The sequence below is a fragment of the Diabrotica virgifera genome, chromosome 3 (genome assembly GCF_917563875.1).
Source record: "Diabrotica virgifera virgifera chromosome 3, PGI_DIABVI_V3a".
Taxonomy (NCBI): domain Eukaryota; kingdom Metazoa; phylum Arthropoda; class Insecta; order Coleoptera; family Chrysomelidae; genus Diabrotica; species Diabrotica virgifera.
Genome location: NC_065445.1, coordinates 1,026,498 through 1,043,393, shown reverse-complemented (window position 1 = coordinate 1,043,393; position 16,896 = coordinate 1,026,498). Strand labels below are relative to the sequence as shown.

The 16,896-nt window shown below is 33.4% G+C and overlaps 2 protein-coding genes across 3 annotated transcripts in view; both read right to left on the bottom strand.

Annotated features, from left to right (window-relative positions):
- LOC114324427 (ephrin type-B receptor 1-B) overlaps positions 1 to 16,896 on the bottom strand; it is a 968,545-nt gene that overhangs the window by 833,943 nt on the left and 117,706 nt on the right. The gene's annotated exons all lie outside the window — the stretch shown is intronic.
- Positions 16,306 to 16,809, bottom strand: LOC126881758 (uncharacterized protein C20orf85 homolog). Its single transcript, XM_050646237.1, has one exon. It carries the CDS (start codon positions 16,712 to 16,714, stop codon positions 16,343 to 16,345), a length of 372 nt encoding a protein of 123 aa, XP_050502194.1. The 5' UTR covers positions 16,715 to 16,809; the 3' UTR covers positions 16,306 to 16,342.

The following is a 16,896-nucleotide window of genomic DNA, read 5'->3' as shown; positions in this document are numbered from 1 at the left end:
GTAAAACGACCGAGTCATTGTTGAAAATTACATCTTTTTGTGCTTTTGATAGATCACCCCGAGGCTATGCTTGCACGGTGTATATTGAATTTACCCGAGCGATGGATCTCTTTCGTTCTCAGTTTTTTTTTAAATAGGGCGAAGAGTCCCCTTTAAACGCAACTTGTCATGTTTTCAGCAACTGCTACTATAGATATGTAGGTATGTACAGCTTTATTCATTTCATGAAATTTTTCCATCAATTTTTGGAGTTGTTATTAAAAATACACTGGTAGGGGAGCCCAAGCGGGGAATTTTGCAGTTACTCGAGCGCGTCAGATTATCACATGGGGAGAAACCTTGTACCCTGTAAATGTACCCCTACCATATATTGTCTCTTAATACAAGGAAGGTCGTTAAGGGGGTCCGAAAAAAAATATATCCTTAGAAAAATCGAAATCGTCAGATTAAGATAAGGTAAGTTAAGTACATGCAAAACAGTGTATATTTCAAAAATCTGACGATTTGAGCGCGGCGTAAGGAAATGGGAGAGTCACAAAATTTCACATAAAAAGCGAATATTTCGCGAAATGAACGGCAGATCGAAAAACTAAAAAATACGTGTTCAATATTTTTTTAAAATCTATCGAATGATACCAAACACGACCCTCTACGGAGAGGGGAGGAGGTAAATTTAAAATTTTAAATATGAACCCCGCGATATTTAGCACAATATGATCTAAAATATAAACACAATATTAGTTAAATTCCAATTAACACAAACAAAATGCGCTAATGTCACTTTACTAAAATAAATTAATGAGAAACGTCAAAATTTTTAGTAAGCAAGATATAAACGTAAAAAATATACTGACATTGTTACAGTTAAAATTCCTTTAAAACTTTTCGAAGTTAATTATTGATATAAATTACAATAATTATTGTATTAAATAAACAAGTTTAAGTAATTTTATTAGCAGTTTATATACGAGCTATTATCTATTAAAAAATAGCGAATAATGAGCATGTTATTAAATGGTCCTAGAAAAAGATACTTTACTCTTGATCGAAATTCATATTTGTTATATACCTCGTATAAAGTTAATAAAATTTAATATTTGATGGTTGCATCTTAATTCTTAGACCATGAAGAGCTTTTCATGAAGAATAAGTTTTTTTCGTCAAATTAAAAATAAAAGATTTATAAATGAAAATGATGTTGGTTGGTATCTGTGATTTGAGAAAAATCTTCAATTATTTTTTTTTTCATTAAAAGGATGTAATTATTAAACATAATTGTCTATTCCAGAAAACATTTCATAATACCAATTTTCAATATTGTGAAATAAATGAAGATACTTTAGTCTTTAGCGAAATTCATATTTTGTGACATACCTCGTATAATATAGATACAATTTGATATCTGATGGTTGAATCATAGGTTTTAGGCCATGCAGGACTTTTATGAAGAATATTTTTTTTTGTAAAATTTAAAATAAAAAAGTTTACCATAATATATGAGACCATGATTATAAATGAAAAGTTTTCGTTGAAAAAATAACTTAAATCGGACAACAGGTGTAGGAAATTCGAGACATTAAAAATGACCCATTTTTAAGGTGGTCCGTTAATTTCTTGGAGAAGTGTATATTATAATATAATCCTTACAAATGAAATCAGGTAATAGACTTAAAAGCTTTACAATATACTAACACGTGGCACTCAATTCGAAGGATTAAACACAACAAATGGCAATTAGCCATCCTGGAAGGAAGATAGCGGAGGAGAACATCCGTCAAACAAACAATGGGATATTAGTGGCGCGGCCAACAACGCACCACAATTCAAACATTAAACATTTCATTCGATCAAGTATTTATAGAACATTCCTCCGGTATTTGTTAACACCACTCCGCGATTATATCTCTCGCCTCCCTCGTATACAACCAGAGGTAACACTAAACTTAGTGTTAATTTATATTGACAGTTGATGTTCACTGATTTCGATTAGAACCCTCGAAAGCTCGTCGGGATAGATATGGAGACGGGGGAGGCTATAGGTGGGCACTCAGAATCGGACTTTACACAATAAGCATGATGATTATTATGCCTTGGGCAAAATTAAATTAGTTATTAAATTCTTGGGAAACGAATGAAATAAAAACATAAAAAATATATTGTTATATTTCTATTTGATATGAAAATTAAATTTTGATAATTATAAACAAAAATCAATTTAATATAAAATATTTTCAATTTTCTCAACCACGGGCATATAAATTTAGAACAACCTGTATACAACAAATTGTTATATTTAATTTTAAGAAGTGATTAAACGAAACTCGGGAAAATGCGCTTAGAATAAACAAAGTGAATGGCGTACCATTATCGTTGTTCGCGGAAGGTTCGATCATTAGCCTATGCTAAATAAAACTCAAGTGAAATCGATAATAGGTCATTATCGTAGTTCGCGAAAGGTTCGATCATTAGCTTATGCTAAATAAGACTTAGTGGAAGTAGATAATAGATCATTAAATTTTGTAATTAGTAGAAAGTAATTTTAGAATGGGAATTAACTATTTTTCTTTTGAAATCCATTAAGCATATTTAGAAAGATTAAAAATTGGTTTTGAGGAATACTGCGAATGAGAGTTGGTGGTGGAAGTTTGATTTGTGAATCTGGAAGGGATATTTAGAAAGTAGGGGAATTTTTTTATTTTTTTTTTTTTTTATTTATTAAACACCAATAAGATGCTTAAGAACATTACAATCTGATCAAATAATGTGATCAATGAGCAACTTATTTCTAACCTAAATTACTACTAAAAAACTTCAGACTAAGGACAAACTCGATAGTACCCCCTAGGTTCTGTTAATATATTGCACAAATTTTAACTTGTACCATCACTTGCACCGTGCACTATTTTTCACTTAACTAACTCGAAGGGTTTCTTCCTCTTGAGTCTTCTAGCTAGATCCGTGTTGTCGAGGAGCTGGATGGCCTCAACATTGACGTGTTGAAGAAGTCGTTGTTCGTGACTCTTGGCAAATTTTTCTATGGTCTTGTTAACAGTATCCATGTCTAGGTCCCTATGGAGATCACTGTTCCTATAGTACCATGGAGCGTTGACAATGCTCCTTAGCACTTTGTTTTGGAATCGTTGAATGATAATTAAATTTGTATTACTAGCGCAGCCCCATAGTTGGATGCCATATGTCCATATAGGTTTTATAATCTGTTTATACAAAAGTATTTTATTGTAGATTGAGAGAGTGGATTGTCTTCCCAATAGCCAATACATTTTTTTATACTTCATGTTAAGCTGTTCTCGTTTCTTTTTAACATGGGCCTTCCAGCGTAGCCTAGCGTCTAGTGTAATACCCAAATACTTTGCGGTGTCGGCATATGGTATCTGAGTATTATTTAAGTTAACAGGAATGTATTGATTTTTCTTGTTTGTAAAATTTATATGCACTGACTTCATTTCGTTTAATTTAATTCGCCAGCGTTTAGTCCACTCGTTAAGTCTGTTAAGAGATATTTGTAATTTTCTTGCTGCTTCTTCATGGTCTTCACCTACGGCTAAGACGGCAGTGTCATCAGCAAAGGTAGCTATTGTATTATGTTGTACTTCAGGGATATCACTAGTGTATAATAGGTATAGGACCGGTCCTATCACACTACCTTGTGGTACTCCTGCATTGATTTCCTTTAGTTCCGAGTAGGCTTCTTCTTGCTTAACCCTAAAAACTCTCTCTGATATATAAGATTCCAATAATTCTCTGTATTGTCTTGGCAAAATCCTGCTTAATTTGTACTTAAGTCCTTCGTGCCATACCTTATCAAAAGCTTGCGCTACGTCGAGGAAGACAGCTGAGCAAACTTTCTTTCCTTCTAGCGACCTCTCTATTATATCCGTTATTCTATGGACTTGGTCGATAGTTGAATGACTTTCTCGAAACCCAAACTGGTGTGATGGAATTAGAGCCTTAGCATCTATGAGAGGTTTCAACCTTTTCAGCAAAAGCTTCTCGTACAGCTTTGAAATTACGGGTAGCAATGAAATCGGTCTGTACGATGATACTGTATTTGGTTGTTTTCCAGGTTTAAGGATCATTATGACCTCAGCCACTTTCCATATCTTGGGAATATATCTTAATCTGAACGAGGCATTTATGAGATATGTCAGTTTTACTATGGCTTTTCTAGGAAGTTGTTTTAAGATTTCCCCAGTAATTAAGTCAAACCCAGGTGCTTTCCTGGGATTGATGTTTGATTTAATTTCGTCGGCCACTTCTTTTGGGGTGACTAGTTTAATTTCACCTTCTTCCTGTGTGGCATTTTCCCATTGCAGTGTGTTATCACCTTCATTTGGCTGGAATGTTTCCTCGAGATATTCAGCAAATTTATTAGCCTTCTCTAAATTGCTTTTTGCCCAGCTTCCATCTGTATTTCTTAGTGGGGAATTTTGCATTATCGGTCGTTTTAATTTCTTAGTGGCTCTCCAGAGGGAATAATCAGTTGTGCTATCATTTGTCAATTCTCTTAGATAGTTACTAATTGATTCGTTTTTATTTTTTTTAATTTCTCTTTTAAGCTGTTGTGTAGCATTATTTAGTTTTGTTTTATCAGATGGAGCTCTAGAGCGTTGCCAGATCCTTCTGAGTTTTCTTTTTTCTTCGATTAGCTTTCTAATTTCTTTAGGGTAATTATTACCTTTAACTCTATGAATCAGTTCAGGTGAGTTATTCCAAGCGGCTTGTTGAACTTGTTTAACAAAACATTCCGTTTCTTCATCAAGTTCATATCTAGTTTTTAGTGAAACTTTGAGATTGATTGTTTCTTCTAAGTGAAGCTGAAAACTCCGCCAATCTGTTAGTCTATTAGTCAGTTTAGGAGGTGGCTGGCTTTGAATAACAGTATCGCTAACTGTGAGAAGGATGGGTGAATGATCGGAGTTCATGTCCCAAGCTTCTTCAATATGTAAATAATTAACAGAAATATTTCTAGTTATAAAAAAATCGATCAGGTCTGGAATTTTGTTGGAATCAGTAGGCCAATAAGTCGGTTTACCTGTTGAAAGTGTTTCACATTTTAATTGCTTAACTGCCTGCAAGAGTTCCTTCCCCTTTGTTGTAATTATCCTAGAACCCCAATGGGTGTGCTTGGCATTAAAATCACCACCAATTATAAATCTTTTGCCATGTCTATTCAAAAATTCTAGATATTGATCTTTTTTGAGGTTATGTTTTGGTGGAGAGTAGACAGCGGTAACGATAAGCTCAAAAGATTTTGTTTTAACACATACTGAAGTAGCTTGGAACATTTCTGTTTTGTAGCATATTTCTTGATGATGTCTAATTGTTTCTTTTATTATGATAGCACTACCACCTCTGGCTGTATTATCCGGATGTAAGGTATGGTATACTTTAAATCCTTTAAAATGAATGTAGGTTTCATTTGTAAAGTGTGTTTCAGAAATGAGACAAATGTCTATTTTTTCAATGTCTAGGACAGTCTGCAGTTCTTGTTGATGCTGCAGTAGTCCATTTGCATTCCATTCCATTATCCTCAGACTATCTGGCATTAAAATTCTTAGGAATAGCTCCTTTGGTGCTATATTCTAATCTAGTAATACGCTCATCCATTTTGGTCAGTGTTTCCAGTATTTGTTGGAGAGTGCTCTCAATGTTAGAGCTGTGTTTTGGGTTAGTACTTTCAATTTCTATATTACCTCTAGCAGCTTGGCTGTAGGTTTTTTTGTTTTCGTTGGTTTTGTATATCGGATTCTGCTGCTGCACCCTTTGTGGTTGTTTAGGTATTGTAGTTCTCTTATTTCGATTGTCTTTTAACTTCTGCATTTCTTTTGCTACCATGCATCCTCTGTAGTTTGCAGGATGACTTTCTCCACAGTGGACACATTTTGGTTGGGCATTTTTAGGTTTATCACAATCGATAGTCAGGTGCTTTCCGGTACATCTAACACATCGTGGTTGCTTTGCGCAATATTTTTGCGTATGACCAAAAGCTTGGCATTTTTTGCATTGAGGCACGAGTCTGGATTTTCTTAACGGCAAAATCTGAACTCTAACTTGTAATATATCAGAAATTCCGAATATTTTATCGATATTTTCATCGTGTCTGAATGATAACATGAACATATTAAGAGGTTGTTTAGTATTATACTTTAGCTTGGGTGTAGCTTCGATGAGCTTATAGCCACGTCTCCTCATTTCTTGGACAATATTATTAGGCTTTACAGAATGATGTAATCCAGTGGCCATTACTTTAATGGGCCTATTTTGCTTGTTTTCATAGGAATGCCATGAATATTTCTTATCATTTAATGCTGCGGTAAGCAGTTTAAAATCTTCCTCTTTTTGTACATTAATTTTTATAGTTTTGTCGTTGATGACTTTTATTTGAGAATTTTGGTAGCTAAGTACCATAGCATGAAGATCGTTAAAGTTGTTCTCCCCTTCTACTATAATCGGTGGGGGTTTCTCAATTATTTTAGGTTTTTCAGGACTTTTTGTGTTGTTATATTCTTCTCGTGGTGGTGTTAGGGAAGTGTCCATTTTCCTCTTTTTCCTGTTTTTCGCACGAATCCACTCTGTTTCCTGTGCAAGATCATCTTCGTCTGTATGATACTCAACCGTCTGTTTATCGATATTGTTAGACAGTTTTTTCTCGAGCAGTGTATATTTTTCATTTAATTCATCAAACATTTTTTGCATGTTAATTAGCTGGTTTTGTAGTTGACGAGTTGCTTCCAAGGCCTTGTTCTTCTCGGCCTCAGATAATTTCCAACTGCTAAATAGCATTTGTTCATTTTGTGAACGTTGATAGTTTTCTTGAAACAGCACATTATCCTGCTGTAATGATATCGCTTCATTTTGCGATTGGTATAAATCTGGTTGTGGAAACATTTTATTGTGTTTCTACTTGAATTTCCATTTTACACTGAGTCACGAGCACAGTTTTATATGGAATCTCTATTCAGAAATTTTAAATGATTTAACAAAAACAATTAGCAAATAAAAATTAACTACTTACTCAGACTATCGACAATCTGGTAATTTTTTTCATTTCATTGACTGATCACTTTATCACTAATTGGTATTTTATCGCTTTCGATAATGATGTGTCTTATCTATTTCAATTGTTTGTTAATAAATTTATTTGCAGCACTGAAAAACTCTTTGTAAACACGGAGAGCCAACACGTCCGTTTTGTTTCGATGCTCGATACAGAATGACAAAGTGAGATCAGAATGTTTTGAGCTGTCGAGAAGTGAAGTCGAGTAGTAGACGGTAGTGTACGGAGAGTGAGAAAGCCGGTGTAGTTCCGTGAGTGTGGAGTATCTATCGTGGAACGAGAGGTAGGCCAGGTTGAGAGTAAAAGAACCTCCTTGAGCCAAGAGTTCCCGGTAGCTGATTGCAGTTTCGAAAAAGGTAGAACACAGCATCACGACAGAAGCAGGAAACGAGAGCTATACGAGCTAGTTTCAAAGGAGAACATTACTGGAAGCCAGGACGAGGTTTTGATCGCAGCCAAGGATAGCAGGAAACGGGTCTTGTGTGAAGACATTCTCAGTTCACCAGAAAAAGGTCAGTCTCATTTGTTTGGACATGAATGTATGGGTTTTTCGTATTAAATACCACATTTAAAATTGAAGAAACATAATCAATAATATCAGAAAAGCTTCATCAAACTTAAATTAGAATTGTTGCTAATAAATCATAATAGTTAAATGTTAATAAAAACTTTCAATTGGAAACCAAAAGGAAATAAGATTCCCATGTGTAAATGTTATGTTTAAGAATAATAAGATATAGCAAATATTAAGCAGTGATTGCCATTTAAATAAAATAAACAATATTTTGATTACAATTGTAACCCATATGTGTGTATTATTTTACTCTTTTCTTTCCTATCCCGATTAGGAACCATTAAGAAATACTTAGAAGCCACGTATGTAAGTAATTAATTTTATAAAAAGCCCTGAGATTGAAAACATATTGATATGTGATCTGGTAAATTAATTAGATTATTATTAATGCATTGATTAAATTAAATGACATATAAAAATATTATCTCATATCAATAATCAAGATCACATCAATATATAGAAATTTAACTAAGTCTGACTTTTAGGAACTATTTTTACTGGAGAGGTATTTTTACATCAGGTCCTGGCGTCGAATTTTTTACACCTAAACAAAATTCTAATTCCTGAAGACTTACAGGTTTGTTTATTGGATTGGTTTGTTTATTGCTCTGGGTGATTATATATTTGTAGAATCCATTAGTTTTTTGAGCTGTAGAAAAGCTAGTAGTTCTGGAATATCTTCCTTGTTTGAATGCATTTGTTTATTATATTATGATAGAATATCTATACCTGCTAAATGTCGATCCTCTCTATGTTTGGACTAATATTGTTTGAATTCTTTAAACATTTGTTTTGTATTCTTTAAATTCGCTAATTTATTGTTATCATTTGAGACATTTTCTTTAAAGGTCATCAAATCGACTTCAAAAGAAAGAAAGGAACAAGAATGGCCATACTGGACATAGAAAAAGCCTGCCTCATTATTTAGTCAACATAATATATAATCCATATTATTTAATTCATAATTGACTAATAGAACTTTTAAAACGTCCATTATACTACTCGCGAAGTTGATCAAGGTTCAGCGAGTACGAGAGTGTAGACAGGAACTTCATGCGACTTCGTTTCACCTCGGCCTACTTCCATCCCGTGGCGGTTTTCGGACCGAGTCAAAGGAATCGAAGTAGGTATCGCCCCGCATGAATGTGTTCCTCGCGAAGTTGAACGAGGGTGTAGTGACGTGCACTTCGGACATCGGTCAACTTTCCGAAGTAACTTCGCGAGAGTGTATAGCTTGCATAAGGTTTCAGCTGACAAAAATATATCCACGAGTTCAAGCAGAGATGCCTCATGGCAGCCTTTTATCACCGATACTATACATATTTTTTGTTTTAGATTTTTCCATTGATGCCAGCAAAAAACAGCCGTATAGGCAGGGGATCATTGGCCAGCCAGGTAGGTATACGTAAACGTATATCCCCGCTGGCCTATCTTAGGAAGTGGACTGGTCTAACGTCAACTGATCTATTTCGAACTGCTGTGAATAGATTAAGATAGGTGAATGTAGTCGCCAACATCTCTAGAAGATAGGCTTCTTTAGAAGAAGAAGCTAGGCAGGTGACACAGCAAACTACACCACAGTCAAAGACAACAGGAGGATCGTCGAGAGATTGGAAAACCACCTAGAGAGAATTGCACAGATAAATGGAGTATAAAGATCTAGACAGAGAAGAACCAGTTCATTATCTTTACACAGCAGACCATACTAACCAGAGAAGAATTAATGATGATAGGAAATAGACTCCAGTTAGAAGTAATCGTCAAGTACCTATAAGTCCATCTCGACAGACGATTAAACGTTACAAAACACATCCACGAAGTCAATAAAAAGACACTAGTAGCGAACAGATTGATTCAACATTACATCTACAAAACCAGTCCTCTATTGCAAGTCAAGAAAATTCAATCATAACAGGCCTACGTTATAGCAGCAATATTTTATGCAGACCCGGTATGAAATTTAACAGCGGAGATCAACTGGAAGAAGCTTGGAAGAACAGAAACGGTAAGCTACGGATTAATAGATGAGCCGTCATGGTAATACAGAATTTAAAATGCAACCATCCAAGAAAGTCGCTAGTAGAACCACTGAGGAGTTTCTTCCAGCAGAGCTCAAGAAGACTACTTAAGACCAAGGATATCCTCGCGAGAAACAGATGATACATCGTGAAACCTATGAACTGATTTACCACCTAATCATGCAGGGTCTAGCTTGCCAAAGACAACCTAGCAGGGAAGCAGGTACAATGCCAAAAATAATACCTACAGAAAGAGACGTCCAGGGGCCTAGCAGCACAGATAATCAGGTTCCCCGAACATAATGCGGTCCAACAAAATAAACGATGCAGAAAAAAAACGTTGGCAGAAGAAAAAGAAGACTGTAATATATTAAAAATACTGTTTGACATGTACGTATTATGTACTCGTTTCATATATCTCGAATCTGAATCTATTCAATATAATTAGTAAGAGCTTGTTATATGGCTCACATCTCGATACTGTCAAATGCCTTTTCATAGTCTACGAAGGAAAGAAGAAAGACGGGTAGTTGGTATTCATTAATTTGCCTTCTTTATCAATGTTCTCATTGTGAGCAGATGGTCTGATGTACTATATCCTTTGCGGAAGACGAATATTGTCATACTATTCTCATTTACTTCTGAATAAAGTTCAGTTGTAAAAAAATCCAATTGCTTAATTTATTTGTTTTAACTATGTATCTATAAGTTTAATCCAACCCTGTAAAAGCTAACATGAGAAACCAATGACTTGCTTTTATTGTTTTAACCAGAATAAGGTTTCAAACGAACCTGGGTATGATGTGTGTACTGTAGGTGTACGGGGTGGTGTCAAGTGATTTATTTATAGAGGGAGCGGAAGGGAGATACGCGAGGATCAGATTTTGATTTGTCGGTGTACTAGAAGTACTAGAAGTTTCGGTTTACTGGAAAAGACCATGGAAACACTGGATTTTGGCATTATAGTTGTGAAACGTAATATTGTAATGCCGCAAATTATACCAGCTACAACAAATATTTGTTAAAGGATAGAGCAAAACAAGAGGAATTAAAATATACAAAATACAACAAATATATTATTGTGTTTTCAATTTTATCAATCAAAAGCAAAATAAAAATTAAATTAAATTTTTTTTAAATAACGCGGGCACATAAATTTGATACACCCTGTATATTGAGCTGTAGATATTTCTTAGAATGTAGTTTGGATGTAAGTAGATTTCTCTTTTAATGAGCTTTCCGATGAACCATTAAAGACTTTTGTGAATAATTAAAGTGAAAATAACGATGTATTTAGATTTAAAATGGAAAAAGATTGTTTAGGGTATAGGTAATTATAAATTTCTCGAAATTGATAATTGAAAAGAAAGTTGGAATTTTAATATCTTTATTTCAACACGAGTATATGTTGGAGAGTTTCTCCGAAAGTAATTAGGATTGTCGGAATAATTTTGAAAATGACTGTTTTGTTTGTCGAGGTTTCTGATGTTTGGCAATGTGGAAGGGGAAAAGTAGTTAGAATGATCGAGGAGTTTGAAAAAGAATTCATTTATGTTTTTGGCATCGCTAAGGAGCGGTTCGACGTTGTTAGTGGATATATAGTTACCAGATACCAGTGGCTGTTTGATAGTGCAGAATAGTGTTGAAAAGTGGAACGAGAGACAGATCAAATTGAGACGAAATACCTCTTTGATTCTGTATTATTGTGAGAAGGAGAGCAGAGAATTTTTGGAGTTTTGGTTTGAATCGAGTACGTGTCAAAAGAGGCCCGGCTTGTTGGAGAATTGGTGCTGGTATGCTGATAGTTTTGAAGCTGGACAAAGGAGAGGGCTTTGATGAGTAGCCTTTAACATAGTCAATGAGGGAGAGCTGTTTTTGGGTCACGAGAAGACATCAGAGTGAGTGAAGCAAAAGGTCAGTCAATTTATGTGAAAGAGATTTTTATGTTCGGAAACTAAATTTTTGAGTAAAAAGCATATGAATTAAAATTCCAATATTTCAAAAAGTAAATAGTAAATATAGGTAATCTTGCGAATACATAAATTTGTTTTGTTTAGTTTGTTTACCAAAGTCATCGGGAACAAACCGATAAATTGTTTTTTTTTAACTATAATAAATTTAAGTGGTAAAAATTTCATTCGGACATCTGTGTCCACAGGTTTTTAGATTCGATAGATTTCAGAGTATTGATTTTGATAAATAAAAGACAATTCTGTATTTTTATTTTAATATTTTGCTTTATTTCTTTTCCCTATTTTATCCCGATTAGGATCAACTCAGAGATACTGAACCCACGAGAGAAGATAAGTATAACGTGAGATAATTTGGATTTTTTTTTAATAGTATAAAAAAAGGCACCCTGAGATTTTTTATTCAATTTTTATGTATGATTTGCGACAATTAAATAATTAATCAAATAAATAATAATTAATATAAAATTAATAAGAAGCAGATCATAACAATATTTTATGCTCATAATTTAAAGATAAAAGTTATCAGTAGTAATTATTCTCTAAAATTATGGATTTGTATCTCGAGTGACACTTTGACAGTTTTAATTTTACGACCTGAAGGGAAGTGAAACGGCAAAATGCAGTTAAAGCAAAAAACGGCTTAAGATACCGTGGACACTTTGGAAAGCAAAACAGCTGCAAAATTTGCCGATCATAAAATAGTTATTTATGAAAACAGTTCGTGAAGTATGCTTTTTGCGAACGCACGCGATATTTAGAGCACGAGCGACAACGGAGCGAGTGCTATACATCGCGTAAGCTCGCAAAAAGTACATACTTCACGCACAGTTTCATACAATATTTTATCTACGATAAACAAATAAAGAAACTGTAACTCTTCGTCACTGAAATTCATTTGTATTCTACAATTTTTAGAACTTTGACATTTAAAAACCCTAACTACTTTCAAACCACAAAACTGTCAAAAATTTTGTTGTAAGTCATTGCTCATATTGTCATCACCATGACAACGCGAAACTTAAGGATATTTGATTATATTATGAAGTATGCCAAAAAACCCATTGAAAGTGTGCGAAAAAGTAAATCCCATTTAAAATACATTGTTACTTCACGCACACTTTAAACCCTTCACGCACTGCTATCTATAATGACAGTTTTCACAAACTAAAAATTTATACATAATGTGACATAGAGTAGATAAAATACATTTTTTGACATACCTACCAGAGAAGAATTTCATGCTCAAATCGATAATATAAAAGAATCAGAAAGCAAAGAAAAATGACAGAAGACAGTACAATAGTTTCTGATAAAATATGAATAACCTAAAAATTAATAATGTATTTAAATAAACTTATTATTATCTTTATTATCCTTACTTATTAGATCTGGGATTAGAAGTTAATGACAATGTAAGTCCATCATTTATTTCTCTTTCAAGTGTTGACAAACACTTACGCTCTATTGACAAAAACAAACGATAAGACGTGAGAAGTTAAGTATGTACAGACTGGTACTTAAACAAGTATCTTTAATAGTTGCGATACAAAAAATGAAACCAGAAAAAGCAATTCTCACAATGGAACAGTTGGAGACATCTGTTCCATTATATACCTACTTGTATATACCTATAAGTGTTATTATTATTTACCGGTTTAGCTGCATAAGTATAGAACTGAACTCTTATAATATTTAATAATAAACATAATACAATTCTCCAAGAAATTAATGCACCACCTCAAAAATGGGTCATGTTTGATGACTCGATTTTCCTAAACCTGTTGTCCGATTTAAGTGATTTTTTTCATATGTCGAGCTAAGCTCGAGCTTGTGACCATCCCTACTATCTATAATTAATATAAAAAATAATAGATTTTTATTATGTAATGAATTTTAGTTGAATCCTCTGCTATGTCCTAATTCTTCATTGAAATAACTCAAAATTAATCCGACAACTCAAACTGTGAGCATCGACGACCATGTCGACGTGCCATATGTCGAAGTGAGCACAGTGAGCACCGAGCTGAGCACACAAACACACAAAACTATCGTCATTGTTTCGCCCATTGAATTATAATTAATTACAGCGAGTTTAAAATTAATCTACGGTTGCCATTAGAGTATTTGCGGTCCCGCTGTTCCAACGCAGGAAGCTTGGCGTGATATTAATTGTTGGATACTTTATCATCCGAATATACTTTCGAATTTGGTGAATGTGAACGTCGGGTCCATATTTCCCTTACACAACTATTGTTTTTTAAATAACCAATAATAAAGAACGATATATGAGCTTGTAACAGGTAGATGTAGATACTTAGTATCTGTTACGTGCATTTTGTTTATTTACAAAACTCAACAGGCCTTCATGGCCTAGGGCTAAAATAAAATATTAAATGGCTACATTAAAACTTAAAAAAAAACTTTAAAAAGGGTTTAACTCTGTAGTTGGCTGTATACCTTCAATATAACAACGTGGAATGAAGTAAACACTTCTGTTGTATATAGGCATATGAATTTATTAAAATTCTTAAAATTTATCCACAAGGGAGTGGAAGTACAAAACGTTTTCGGTCAAACTGACCATCATCAGTGTAAACGTCCAGTGTACAAGTAATTGTAACTAGCCACTTCAATAGGTGTAAAAACTTCTAAATCACATTATTGTTACATTCTATAGTAAAAAGTAGTCGACATAAAGTCGAGATCTTAAGATTTTAAAGATCACATGTGAATGTATTTCATCCTTGCTCGGAAATTGCACAAGGTACTTGTGTTCTAGTGAGAGGTTAACGACCAACTCTTTGTTGAGTTATTATTTTCTATTCTTCATCATTTTCTTTAAAATGACGTAAAATTGATTAAAAGAACATATATCAGAGATAGGAGATAGGATATCGGAAAGATAGAATAAAAATCGAAAAAATCAAAAAGCTGCTTTGTGATTCTCGACTAAAACTCGAAATTCAATTACGTCTATCAAAATGCTACCTCTGGTCGACTCTTCTCTATGCAGCTGAGATACGGACCCTTAAAACATCAACCGTAAATAAATTGGAGGCCTTTGAAATGTGGATCGATCTACCGGAGAATCTTCAAAATTTCATGGACATCGCATATCTCAAACGAAGAAGTGCTGTATAGAATAGACAAGGAAAGAGAACTGTTCAACACAGTGAAAGTTAGAAAACCATCATACCTAGGCCGCATACTGAGAAATAATAAGTACCACTGGGAAAGGTACTGTAACATATCAACAACACAATACAGTTTGATACAACCGATTATTCCGGAAAAACCGTGGTATAAGAATTTCGCCCTTCCTCGCAAATACATATCCACCATCAGTAGAATTAGATTTGGACATGCATGTTATCCTGCACATTTATTTAAAATAAACATATTAGATTCGAATATTTGTCAAGAATGTGAGGTTCTTGAACTACATATTTTTGAATGCAAGAAGCATAAACACCTAACCAATCACCTAATTAAAAGAATTATAGACCAGAACATCCCACTCCCTGTAAATATTCTCTTTATTCTGGCACTGAATAAAAAGAAAATGTTTGACTGTTTGGTGTCTTTCTTGACGGATAGTAAAATATTATTGTAATTAGTTCTAGGTATTTGTAAAATATGTTAAAAAAAATAAAAAAGAAATAAAAAAAATAATAATAATAAAAAAGAAACAAAAAAAAATAAATATATAAAAAAAATTTAAAGAAAAAAAAGTCACTAAAAGGATTTAAACCTCCGAGGGGATGAACCGGGTTGACATCTTATCGTAGTGCCAAAAAAAAACTAAAAAAAAATATAAAAAAAAAACTAAAAAAAAAATACAAAAAAGAATGCATTTATTTTAATATTAACATTAATATTTTTATATGTAAAATGTATATACACTATGATGTGTTCTTGATAAACATTAAGTCGTATAATATATTTATAATATTTATTAACATAGTATGTACATTAGCTGTAATGAGTAGGTAAATAAGAAGTAAAAAATTGTAATATTATTATAATAATCATGTTTCACTAATTGGCAATATCTTTAATACATTTACTTTTGATTGATACTGGCTGAATGACTACAGTCCAAGCAAAAAAAAACAAAATATGCTCAACTTATAGTGAAAGGAAAGATGGAGGGAACTAGAGAGAGGACTAGGAAGGAAGGAAAAGACTATCGTGATTAAGAAACATCCGACAATGGACAGGGCTAAATTTTGAACAACTAATAAGAACAGCTGAAGACAGAGAAGAGTTTGCAATTGTAGTAGCCAACCTTAATTGAGGAGAGGGCACTTTAATAAGAAAAGGAAGAAATATGTCAGGGAAAATGTTCATAAAACATGAAACTACAACATTAATTTAGTGTATACCCATCTTTCTACCTTGTCCTAATTACAAGTGTCTCAAACTTAACGCAAAAAAAACATTTTCTTTCTTCCACCCGGTATAAGCTCAAAGGATACAAACTTTTGCCCAAAAAATCTAAATTAATTTAAAAAACAAAAAATGTACTATTAAAATGAACATAATTTCTTTATGGTGCAAACTCCATTTAAATTTATATACTGCGTTAATGAATTATCGTAACAGTAGTTTAGCGTTTAGGTAAAAATAAAATATGAATAAACTAAAAGTGAAGAACAATAATTACTGAATATCGTTTATTCATCATTTATATATACTATTATGGAAAGTCATCTTTAAATATATGTACTAGTTTATACCTCTTAGGCAAAGGCAAAGGCACAAATACCCCTGGACCATATTTCTCCAGTTGGAACTCTGGATTTTTCGCCACATAACCATAAGTGTGATTAGTACTAGCTGGAACAGGTCCCAACACTCTCACATCTTCCTCTTGTTTCGCGAGGACTCTTTTCAAGAGTTGAGATTTCTTCGTGTACTCTTCCATTTCTTCTTTGAGTAATTTATATTCGTCCAACTGAAAGCCCCATTTTCTTCTCCAATTTTGTTCCGATTCATCCTCTAAATTGACGTATGCTTTCCAGAGCAAATCGTCTTTAACAAAATCTCTTACAGGTATTCTTGGAGGCATTTCTTTGATCAATATTTATAATATTTTTTCTTTTAAATTGGTTATAAATAGATTTATACAAAACTATAATAAAAAGACGAATTTGACAAATTTGACAAACAATGTTATATGGACGTCAAAAATGATGTAGACGTCAAGCAGTCGTCACACTTTTTTTTTTATTTTTATGGCCGTTTTAAGGT